Below are 12663 nucleotides of genomic sequence, written 5' to 3'. Positions count from 1 at the left end.
TTAAAAAATAAATAGAATATTAAACCTCAAACAATTCATGGTAACCTCGTAAACAATTCCGCCTATTCTTGGGAACCGCTCTCCTCTTCTGCCTGTGTTGCTCCGCTAGCGTGATCAAGATCTCTAACTCCCAGGGGCGCCAGAATGAGGAGATCCCCACAGCAAAGCGCTATGTCTGGAGAAAATTAGGCAAAACTCATCACCCGTCTAACACATTCCTACCGTGAAGCACGGAGGTGGCATCATTATGCTATTGGGATGCTTTTCAGCAGCAGAGATTGGGAGACTGATGAGGATAGAGAGGACAAGGAATGGAGCCAAATACAGGCAAATCCTTAATGAGAACTGTGCAAACGACCTTAGAAGACAATGACCCCAAGCACACAGCCAAAGCAACGCTGGAATGGCTTCAGAACAAGAATGTGGAAGTCCTTGAGTGGCCCAGCCAAAGCCCAGACTTCAATCCCATTGAAAATCTGTCGAAAGACTTGAATATTGTCGACAGAGCTTGAGAAAATCTGCAAGGAAGAATGGGAGAAAATCCCCAAATCCAGATTTGCAAAGCTGATACAGACATACTCAAGATGACTCAAAGCTGTTATCACTGCCAAAGGTGCTTCTACGAAGTATTGACTCAGGCGTGTGAATACTTATGTAAATGTAGATTTCTGTATTTAATTTTCAATACATTTGCAAAAATGTCTAAAAACATGTTTTCACTTTGTCATTATGGGGTACTGTGTGTAGATGGGTCAGAGAAAATGAATACATGTCATCCATTTTGAATTCAGGCTGTAACACAACAGAATGTGGAATAAGTCAAGGGGTATAAATACTTACTAAAGGCACTGTGGAAATGTTATGGCATTTACTCCATTGGTTTTGTTGTATGGATAGAGCTTCCTTGCCTTATAAAAACACTCTCACAAAATGTGAGTTTGCTATTCACAAGAAGCATTGCCTGATGTGAACCTTGTCTCTTTTACAAAAGAGATCTCAGAAGACCTAATATTAAGAATTGTTGACTTGCGTAAAGCTGGAAAGGGTTACAAAATTATCTCTAAAAGCCTTTAATATCATCAGTCCACGGTAAGACAAATTGTCTAAATGGAGAAAGTTCAGCACTGTTGCTACTCTCCCTAGGAGTGGCCGTCCTGCAAAGATGACTACAAGAGCACAGCGCAGAATGCTCAATGAGGTTAAGAAGAATCATCAAGTGTCAGCTTGCTTGCTATCATGAATTCCGAAGTTTATCAAGACAGTTTGCAGGAGAATGTTAGGCTGTCTGCCAAATTGAAGCTCAACAGAAGTTAGGTGACGCAACAGGACAACGACCCAAAACACAGAAGTAAATCAACAACAGAACGGCTTCAACAGAAGAAAATACACCTTCTGGAGAGGCCCAGTCAGGGTCCTGACCTTCTGGAGTGGCCCAGTTAGAGTCCTGACCTTCTGGAGTGGCCCAGTTAGAGTACTGACCTTCTGGAGTGGCCCAGTCAGAGTCCTGACCTTCTGGAGTGGCCCAGTCAGAGTCCTGACCTTCTGGAGTGGCCCAGTCAGAGTCCTGACCTTCTGGAGTGGCCCAGTCAGAGTCCTGACCTTCTGGAGAGGCCCAGTCAGAGTCCTGACCTTCTGTAGTGGCCCAGTCAGAGTCCTGACCTTCTGTAGTGGCCCAGTCAGAGTCCTGACCTTCTGTAGTGGCCCAGTCAGAGTCCTGACCTTCTGGAGTGGCCCAGTCAGAGTCCTGACCTTCTGGAGTGGCCCAGTCAGAGTCCTGACCTTCTGGAGTGGCCCAGTCAGAGTCCTGACCGTCTGGAGAGGCCCAGTCAGAGTCCTGACCTTCTGGAGAGGCCCAGTCAGAGTCCTGACCTCAACCCGATTGAGACGCTGTGACATGACTTCAAAAGAGCAGTTCACACCAGACATCCCAAGAATAGTGCTATTTTGTAAAGATGAATGGTCCAAAATTCCTCCTGACCTTTGTGCAGGTCTGATCTGCAACTACAGAAAACATTTGTTTGAGGTTATTGCTGCCAAAGGAGGGTCAACCAGTTGTTAAATCCAAGGATTCACATACTTTTTCCACCCTGCACTGTGAATGTTTACACGGTGTGTTCAATAAGGACATGAACATGTATAATTGTTTTTGTGTTTAAGTAGACTGTCTATTGCTATACCTTAATTTTATTTATACATTTAACTAGGCAAGTCCGTTAAGAACAAATTCTTATTTACAATGACGGCCTACTGGGGAACAGTGTGTTAATTGCCTTGTTCAGGGACAGAACGACAGATTTTTACCTTGTCAGCTTGGGATTCGATCTAGCAACCTTTCGGTTACTGGCCAAATGCTCTAACCACTAGGCTACCTGCCGCCTCTACACTCTAACCACTAGGCTACCTGCCGCCTCTACACTCTAACCACTAGGCTACCTGCCACCTCTACACTCTAACCACTAGGCTACCTGCCACCTCTACACTCTAACCACTAGGCTACCTGCCACCTCTACACTCTAACCACTAGGCTACCTGCCACCTCTACACTCTAACCACTAGGCTACCTGCCACCTCTACACTCTAACCACTAGGCTACCTGCCACCTCTACACTCTAACCACTAGGCTACCTGCCACCTCTACACTCTAACCACTAGGCTACCTGCCACCTCTACACTCTAACCACTAGGCTACCTGCCACCTCTACACTCTAACCACTAGGCTACCTGCCACCTCTACACTCTAACCACTAGGCTACCTGCCACCTCTACACTCTAACCACTAGGCTACCTGCCACCTCTACACTCTAACCACTAGGCTACCTGCCCCCTCTACACTCTAACCACTAGGCTACCTGCCACCTCTACACTCTAACCACTAGGCTACCTGCCGCCCCTTAAATGAAGATCACATTTTATGCAGAACTCCAGGTAATTTCAAAGGGTTCACATACTTCTTGCCTATGTATATTTTTTAGCTATGTTATTAACTGAAGCTGTTAGAGAGAATGGAGCTAGCAGGGGGAGGGGCCGTGTGTTTGACTGTGTCGCTGAGTGGGACGAGGAGGAGAGAGACAGCACCAATCAAGCCGACTCGCAGTAGTTACTAACTTCTAGCTGCCAAAGCTAAGTTATTTAATGTCTAATCTGATTACATAGTACCTGTTTTGCATAAAACCGAGATGAAAAGCTAGTTAAGCAAGTTAGCTAACTAGCTGGGTTGGCTAATCAAAGCACTTTTCCCCACCCGACACAACAACAACAACAACTCTATTCAAATTATTAGGAGCCAGAGGTGAGTTCCGCTTTGACTTGTGATTGGCTGACAAAAACAACAAGCTATACATGCCTCTCTCATGAACAGCTGCAGCAGCATAAACTAGACAATTTCTCCCCCTCTACTGCAGCAGTCACTTTCGTGTCTGTACGGGTCCTTACTTGCAAATCCGTTTTAATTATACATACCCAAGACCTGTGACCATCAGAACCAACCCGGGTCCGAGGGTCAACTAAAGACTCAGACCCGACCTGGTCGGTCCTGGTTAATCGAGTTCGGGTGGACCCTTGAAGACCTCTATCCCACACAGTCCCAGCTAAATTCTGTCTTTGCTAAGAAGACATTCCACCAACACCTGGGAGATGGATGCCTGAGGAAGACATTCCACCAACACCTGGGAGATGGATGCCTGAGGAAGACATTCCACCAACACCTGGGAGATGGATGCCTGAGGAAGACATTCCACCAACACCTGGGAGATGGATGCCTGAGGAAGACATTCCACCAACACCTGGGAGATGGATGCCTGAGGAAGACATTCCACCAACACCTGGGAGATGGATGCCTGAGGAAGACATTCCACCAACATCTGGGAGATGGATGCCTGAGGAAGACACAAAACGTTGTAACAATAACATCACCTGGGAGTAAAGCATCGTTTCTGTTTCAGAATAGATCTGGTATTGTGTAACAAATTAAAGTAATGTTCTCTCTCTCTGGATTTCCCCAGGCACACAGAACATATGTCTGATCATTCTCAACCAGCCTTTGGAAACAGTACCTGCACACACACAGGAGTAAAGGTATTCATCTCTTTCCTTTATTAGTGACGGGTACCAATATCTATCATTCTTTATCATATCGATATCATTGAGAAACATTTATCTTTCCTCTTGGCTTGTGAAAGTAACCCTAGCTCTAAGCATACATGACTGTTCCACAAAACCCTTCATACAGGCTATACAATCATACATGACTGTTCCACAAAACCCTTCATACAGGCTATACAATCATACATGACTGTTCCACAAAACCCTTCATACAGGCTATACAATCATACATGACTGTTCCACAAAACCCTTCATACAGGCTATACAATCATACATGACTGTTCCTCTGATGGCCCATCAGAGGTGTATGGGCTTCCTGTTGAATTCAGACGGGTTGGCTTCCAGAACATTCACAACCAGCCCTTTAGCCAAACAGTTGTGGACTTCACAGAGCTGTGGGGGTAAAGAGCAACGTGAACATTGAAATAGTAGTGCGGGAGTTTTATTTCAATATTTATCGATATCGTATCAAAAAATGCAACCAATATTGCTGTAGAATGTCCATATCGGTGACCATCGCCAGTATTAATCAAAGGAAATGAAATGTATTCTAAAGCTAAGACTGGACATTAGGTGTGTCCTGATATAGTATTGACCTCCTCTAAACCAACCGTCCTCTTGGAGACCTACTGGGAATGCAGGCTGCTGTTCCACTTCTACACAAACACAGCTGTTTGTTGGGGGGGTGGAGGGGTGGGGGCATCTTTTGAAGCTGTTCTTTATTCCTTATCTTTACATTCTTTATTGCAATGTGTTTGCCAGTACACACCCCTCTCCTGACACGTGCACTTGTTCAAAACGGAATTTCTCTCCCGCCCTGCTGAATGCATTAGTTCTATTAAACAAGGTGCTTAGAGGCAGAATGCTTCTGTCGCTCCTTTGAAGTCTTTCCTGCGACACAAAAACAGACTTCTGAAAGCCTCCTGTTCAATATGTATATAGCATTAGTAAGTTTTGATGTTTGCGAACAGTATGCTTCAAATTCCATAAAACATGAATACCATTTAAAATTGGCAATTGGGGAACCGCATATATTGTTGGGTGAATTTTTAAAATATATATTGTAACACTTGCATTATGTTTAGGAGCATTGGTAAATCAAATATAAAAGACTGTAGGTCTACTGTAGGTCTCTGTAGGTCTACTGTAGGTCTCTGTAGGTCTACTGCAGGTATCTGTAGGTCTCTGTAGGTATCTGTAGGTCTACTGAAGGTCTACTGAAGGTCTCTGTAGGTCTACTGCAGGTCTTTGTAGGTCTACTGTAGGTCTCTGTAGGTCTACTGTAGGTCTCTAGGTCTACTGCAGGTATCTGTAGGTCTACTGAAGGTCTCTGTAGGTCTCTGTAGGTCTCTGTAGGTCTACTGTAGGTCTCTGTAGGTCTACTGTAGGTCTACTGTAGGTCTCTGTAGGTCTCTTTAGGTCTACTGTAGGTCTCTGTAGGTCTACTGTAGGTCTACTGTAGGTCTCTGTGGGTCTCTGTAGGTCTACTGTAGGTCTGTAGGTCTACTGCAGGTCTACTGTAGGTCTCTGTAGGTCTACTGTAGGTCTCTGTAGGTCTACTGCAGGTCTACTGTAGGTCTACTGCAGGTCTACTGTAGGTCTACTGCAGGTCTACTGTAGGTCTACTGCAGGTCTACTGTAGGTCTCTGTAGGTCTACTGTAGGTCTGTAGGTCTACTTTAGGTCTCTGTAGGTCTACTGTAGGTCTCTGTAGGTCTACTGCAGGTATCTGTAGGTCTCTGTAGGTCTCTGTAGGTCTCTTTAGGTCTACTGTAGGTCTCTGTAGGTCTACGTAGGTCTACTGTAGGTCTCTGTGGGTCTCTGTAGGTCTACGTAGGTCTCTGTAGGTCTACTGTAGGTCTCTGTAGGTCTCTGTAGGTCTACTGCAGGTCTACTGTAGGTCTACTGCAGGTCTACTGTAGGTCTCTGTAGGTCTACTGTAGGTCTCTGTAGGTCTACTGTAGGTCTCTGTAGGTCTACTGTGGGTCTCTGTAGGTCTACTGCGGGTCTACTGCAGGTCTACTGTAGGTCTCTGTAGGTCTACTGTAGGTCTCTGTAGGTCTCTGCAGGTCTACTGCAGGTCTCTGTAGGTCTACTGCAGGCTACTGCAGGTCTACTGTAGGTCTACTGTAGGTCTACTGTAGGTCTCTGTAGGTCTACTGCAGGTCTCTGTAGGTCTACTGCAGGTCTACTGCAGGTCTACTGTAGGTCTCTGTAGGTCTACGTAGGTCTACTGTAGGTCTCTGTAGGTCTCTGTAGGTCTACTGTAGGTCTACTGTAGGTCTACTGTAGGTCTACTGCTGGTCTACTGCTGGTCTAATGTAGGTCTCTGTAGGTCTACTGCAGGTCTCTGTAGGTCTACTGCAGGTCTACTGCAGGTCTCTGTAGGTCTACTGCAGGGCTCTGTAGGTCTACTGCAGGTCTCTGTAGGTCTACTGTAGGTCTACTGCAGGTCTCTGTAGGTCTACTGAAGGTCTCTGTAGGTCTACTGCAGGTCTCTGTAGGTCTACTGTAGGTCTACTGCAGGTCTCTGTAGGTCTACTGTAGGTCTACTGCAGGTCTCTGTAGGTCTACTGCAGGTCTCTGTAGGTCTACTGCAGGTCTCTGTAGGTCTACTGAAGGTCTTTGTAGGTCTACTGAAGGTCTCTGTAGGTCTACTGTAGATCTACTGCAGGTCTACTGTAGGTCTACTGTAGATCTACTGCAGGTCTACTGCAGGTCTACTGCAGGTCTTCTGTAGGTCTACTGTAGGTCTCTGTAGGTCTCTGTAGGTCTACTGCTGGTCTACTGTAGGTCTACTGCAGGTCTCTGTAGGTCTACTGCTGGTCTACTGTAGGTCTAATGTAGGTTTACTGCAGGTCTCTGTGGGTCTACTGTAGGTCTCTGTAGGTCTCTGTAGGTCTACTGCAGGTCTACTGTAGGTCTCTGTAGGTCTACTGCAGGTCTCTGTAGGTCTACTGTAGGTCTACTGCAGGTCTCTGTAGGTCTACTGTAGATCTACTGCAGGTCTACTGTAGGTCTACTGTAGATCTACTGCAGGTCTACTGCAGGTCTTCTGTAGGTCTACTGTAGGTCTCTGTAGGTCTCTGTAGGTCTACTGCTGGTCTACTGTAGGTCTACTGCAGGTCTCTGTAGGTCTACTGCTGGTCTACTGTAGGTCTAATGTAGGTTTACTGCAGGTCTCTGTGGGTCTACTGTAGGTCTCTGTAGGTCTCTGTAGGTCTACTGCAGGTCTACTGTAGGTCTCTGTAGGTCTACTGCAGGTCTCTGTAGGTCTACTGTAGGTCTACTGCAGGTCTCTGTAGGTCTACTGTAGATCTACTGCAGGTCTACTGTAGGTCTACTGTAGATCTACTGCAGGTCTACTGCAGGTCTACTGCAGGTCTTCTGTAGGTCTACTGTAGGTCTCTGTAGGTCTCTGTAGGTCTACTGCTGGTCTACTGTAGGTCTACTGCAGGTCTCTGTAGGTCTACTGCTGGTCTACTGTAGGTCTAATGTAGGTTTACTGCAGGTCTCTGTAGGTCTACTGCAGGTCTCTGTAGGTCTACTGCAGGTCTCTGTAGGTCTACTGCAGGTCTCTGTAGGTCTACTGCAGGGCTCTGTAGGTCTACTGCAGGTTTCTGTAGGTCTACTGCAGGTCTCTGTAGGTCTACTGGGTCTACTGCAGGTCTACTTTTTGTCTACTGCAGGTCTCTGTAGGTCTACTGCAGGTCTCTGTAGGTCTACTGAAGGTCTTTGTAGGTCTACTGAAGGTCTTTGTAGGTCTACTGCAGATCTCTGTAGGTCTACTGTAGATCTACTGCAGGTCTACTGTAGGTCTACTGCAGGTCTCTGTAGGTCTACTGCAGGTCTCTGCAGGTCTCTGTAGGTCTACTGCAGGTCTACTGCAGGTCTCTGTAGGTCTACTGCAGGTCTCTGTAGGTCTACTGCAGGTCTCTGTAGGTCTACTGCAGGTCTACTGCAGGTCTCTGTAGGTCTACTGCAGGTCTCTGTAGGTCTACTGCAGGTCTCTGTAGGTGGGGAGGCCAACCACCTGAATAACATCACCACTGGACAATGAGACCGGTACCCAGCCATGATGACCCCACCATGAGGACCCCACCATGAGGACCCCACCATGTTGACCCCACCATGAGGACTCCACCATGAGGACCCCACCATGATGACCCCACCATGAGGACCACAGTGTTCTCTGTCCTCCAGGAGAATGAACCAGTTAATAACAGTGTTCTCTGTCCTCCAGGAGAATGAACCAGTTAATAGCAGTGGTATGTCCTCCAGGAGATTGAACCAGTTAATAACAGTGTTCTCTGTCCTCCAGGAGAAGGAACCACAGTGTTCTCTGTCCTCCAGGAGAATGAACCGCAGTGTTCCCTGTCCTCCAGGAGAATGAACCAGTTAATAACAGTGTTCTCTGTCCTCCAGGAGAATGAATCAGTTAATAACAGTGTTCTGTCCTCCAGGAGAATGAACCAGTTAATAGCAGTGTTCTGTCCTCCAGGAGAATGAACCAGTTAATAACAGTGTTCTGTCCTCCAGGAGAATGAACCAGTTAATAATAGTGTTCTCTGTCCTCCAGGAGAATGAACCACAGTGTTCTCTGTCCTCCAGGAGAATGAACCAGTTAATATCAGTGTTCTGTCCTCCAGGAGAATGAACCAGTTAATAACAGTGTTCTCTGTCCTCTAGGAGAATGAACCAGTTAATAATAGTGTTCTCTGTCCTCCAGGAGAATGAACCACAGTGTTCTCTGTCCTCCAGGAGAATGAACCAGTTAATAGCAGTGTTCTGTCCTCCAGGAGAATGAACCAGTTAATAACAGTGTTCTCTGTCCTCTAGGAGAATGAACCAGTTAATAATAGTGTTATCTGTCCTCCAGGAGAATGACCCAGTTAATAACAGCGTTCTCTGTCCTCCAGGAGAATGAACCACAGTGTTCTCTGTCCTCCAGGAGAATGAACCAGTTAATAACAGTGTTCTCTGTCCTCCAGGAGAATGAACCACAGTGTTCTCTGTCCTCCAGGAGAATGAACCAGTTAATAATAGTGTTCTCTGTCCTCCAGGAGAATGAACCACAGTGTTCTCTGTCCTCCAGGAGAATGAACCAGTTAATAACAGTGTTCTCTGTCCTCCAGGAGAATGAATCACAGTGTTCTCTGTCCTCCAGGAGAATGAACCAGTTAATAGCAGTGTTCTGTCCTCCAGGAGAATGAACCAGTTAATAGCAGTGTTCTCTGTCCTCCAGGAGAATGAACCACAGTGTTCTCTGTCCTCCAGGAGAATGAACCAGTTAATAACAGTGTTCTCTGTCCTCCAGGAGAATGAACCAATTTAACAATGATCAGCCGTTATTCTCTGCATTATGGTAATGATATTAGAGGTACATCGCTCATGGTGATAAGACCCACAGTCAACTTTTCCTTCTAATCAGAGACGGATTTACACCTGGACAGCTGGACAATCACTAAGTAGAGAAACTAACAACAAAAACACATGGCCTTCCAGGATCTGCCTGCATAATGTTATGGTGACGCTAGAGAGAATACGGTTGTATTTAGTCTAATGTTACTCAGAGAGAATCACAAGCTATGGTAATGTCCATCTTTGAGAATTGTGTAACAGATCTAGGGGCTTTGAGGTGTTTCAGGAGATGTGCATAACTCTACATAAATGAAAGGGAGAGCAGGGAGGGAAAGCGGTGTTCTTCAGAGGGTGAAGGGGGCATAAGATGGAGCCCACCTCACCTGGAATGAACTACCTTTTTCAGGGCATTCACTGGAACATAGTGTGTGTTTGAGAGCGCTCAGAGACGCACATTATTCACAGAATAAAGAGGGAGTTTTGCTGTTTTTGCCTCTCTCTGTATCTCTCTGTTTATCTCTCTCTGTTTGTCTGTCTCACCCCCCCCCCTCCCTCCTCCTCCTAGAAGTGTTGGTTGATAGAGACAGCAGATCAGGAGCTGACTGACTTCACTAAATGTCTGGCCATCATGGTGGAGGAGATCAAAAGACAACCGCTTCAGGTAATCCTCCTCTTCTCCCTCCCATGTCCTCCCCCTCTCCTTCCTCTGTCAGGTTATTTACACCTTTCTGTTTCTCTGTGTGTGTGTGTGATGGTGGTTAAGAGTGAAAGGTCCATGTGTGCATTGAGGGATTTGGGGAGAATAACACTCGGACAAACACACAATCCTCTCTGACAGTTGAGAGACGTGCACACACACACACACACACACACACAGACAGACAGACAGGGTCCCTGATGAACTGTCACTCAGCCAGCGAACCAGTGTCCTCAAACAGTCTGTCTAGTTAATCACTGAGACAGAATCAGTCCATCTATCCTCGAACTCTGAGCTTTGTGCCAAAACATCCCTTTCAACCTTCTGTTTGTTCTTCTCTTGAGTATCATCTAACCTCCCTGTGCTGAAGGTATACAAATCATCTGTAGCAGTGTTTAAAGCCTGAGCTTGACAACGATGAAAGAGACAGTATAGTGAGTAACCACAATGTACTGTAACAGTCCATATCTGGCAGGTTTCCAGCCAGACAGATTTATGGGAATTAAGACTAATGATCGTCATTAGATTCATCCCTCTTAACAGTCATCACGAAATTATTACATCATATTATCACACTATAACATTATCACACTATAACATTATCACACTATAACATTATCACACTAACATTATCACACTAAATCAAATCAAATTGATTTATATAGCCCTTCGTACATCAGCTGATATCTCAAAGTGCTGTACAGAAACCCAGCCTAAAACCTCAAACAGCAAGCAATGCAGGTGTAGAAGCACAGTGGCTAGGAAAAACTCCCTAGAAAGGCCAAAACCTAGGAAGAAACCTAGAGAGGAACCAGGCTATGTGGGGTGGCCAGTCCTCTTCTGGCTGTGCCGGGTGGAGATTATAACAGAACATGGCCAAGATGTTCAAATGTTCATAAATGACCAGCATGGTCAAATAATAATAATCACAGGCAGAACAGTTGAAACTGGAGCAGCAGCACGGCCAGGTGGACTGGGGACAGCAAGGAGTCATCATGTCAGGTAGTCCTGAGGCATGGTCCTAGGGCTCAGGTCCTCCGAGAGAGAGAAAGAAAGAGAGAAAGAGAGACTTAGAGAGAGCATACTTAAATTCACACAGGACACCCTGATAGGACAGGAGAAGTACTCCAGATATAACAAACTGACCCTAGCCCCCCGACCCATAAACTACTGCAGCATAAATATTGGAGGCTGAGACAGGAGGGGTCAGGAGACACTGTGGCCCCATCCGATGACACCCGCGGACTAGGCCAAACAGGAAGGATATAACCCCACCCACTTTGCCAAAGCACAGCCCCCACACCACTCGAGGGATATCTTCAACCACCAACTTACCATCCTGAGCCAAGGCCGAGTATAGCCCACAAAGATCTCCCTCACGGCACAACCCAAGGGGGGGGCGCCAACCCAGACAGGAAGATCACATCAGTGACTCAACCCACTCAAGTGACGCACCCCTCCTAGGGACGGTATGAAAGAGCCCTAGTAATCCAGTGACTCAGCCCCTGTAATAGGGTTAGAGGCAGAGAATCCCAGTGGAAAGAGGGGAACCGGCCAGGCAGAGACAGCAAGGGCGGTTTGTTGCTCCAGAGCCTTTGCGTTCACCTTCACACTCCTGAGCCAGAATACACTCAATCATATGACCCACTGAAGAGATGAGTCTTCTGTAAAGACTTAAAGGTTGAGACCGAGTTTGCGTCTCTCACATGGGTAGGCAGACCATTCCATAAAAATGGAGCTCTATAGGAGAACCCTGCCTCCAGCTGTTTGCTTAGAAATTCTAGGGACAATTAGGAGGCCTGCGTCTTGTGACCGTAGCGTACGTGTAGGTATGTACGGCAGGACCAAATCAGAGAGATAGGTAGGAGCAAGCCCATGTAATGCTCTGTAGGTTAGCAGTAAAATCTTGAAATCAGCCCTTGCCTTGACAGGAAGCCAGTGGAGAGAGGCTAGCACTGGAGTAATATGATCAAATTTTTTGGTTCTAGTCAGGATTCTCGCAGCCGTATTTAGCACTTACTGAAGTTTATTTAGTGCTTTATCCGGGTAGCCGGAAAGTAGAGCATTGCAGTAGTCTAACCTAGAAGTGACAAAAGCATGGATTAATTTTTCTGCATCATTTTTGCACAGAAAGTTTCTGATTTTGCAATGTTACGTAGATGGAAAAAAGCTGTCCTTGAAACAGTCTTGATATGTTCTTCAAAAGAGAGATCAGGGTCCAGAGTAACGCCGAGGTCCTTCACAGTTTTATTTGAGACGACTGTACAACCATTAAGACTATAACACTATAACATGATCACACATTATCGCAAAACATCATTGCATAACATTATCACACTATAACATTATCACATTATAACATCACATTGTCACGTCATTACATTGTCCAACCATTACATTGCCATAACATTACATTGTCATACCATTACATTGTCATACCATTACATTGTCATACCATTACATTGTCATACCATTACATTGTCATACCATTACATTGTCATACCA

General features: G+C 46.0%; 1 protein-coding gene across 13 annotated transcripts in view; it reads left to right on the top strand.

Annotated features, from left to right (window-relative positions):
- The first annotated feature begins 4043 nt into the window (after positions 1-4043).
- LOC124039496 (thiamin pyrophosphokinase 1-like) overlaps positions 4044-12663 on the top strand; it is a 68485-nt gene continuing 59865 nt past the window's right edge. For 6 of the 13 annotated variants that reach the window (XR_006839584.1, XR_006839593.1, XR_006839586.1 and 3 more), the window contains exon 1: positions 8377-10122. Coding sequence is in view for 1 of the 13 variants with exons in the window: in XM_046355522.1 (XP_046211478.1) it covers positions 8348-8368; positions 10027-10122 (117 nt within the window). In the remaining 12 variants the exon portion in view is untranslated. The other 7 variants (XR_006839585.1, XR_006839588.1, XR_006839596.1 and 4 more) reach the window with 7 other exon arrangements.

This window comes from Oncorhynchus gorbuscha, linkage group LG07 (assembly GCF_021184085.1).
Source record: "Oncorhynchus gorbuscha isolate QuinsamMale2020 ecotype Even-year linkage group LG07, OgorEven_v1.0, whole genome shotgun sequence".
In the NCBI taxonomy this organism is placed as follows: domain Eukaryota; kingdom Metazoa; phylum Chordata; class Actinopteri; order Salmoniformes; family Salmonidae; genus Oncorhynchus; species Oncorhynchus gorbuscha.
Note: the sequence above shows the minus strand (reverse complement) of the source record. Positions and strands in the feature narration are given on the sequence as shown.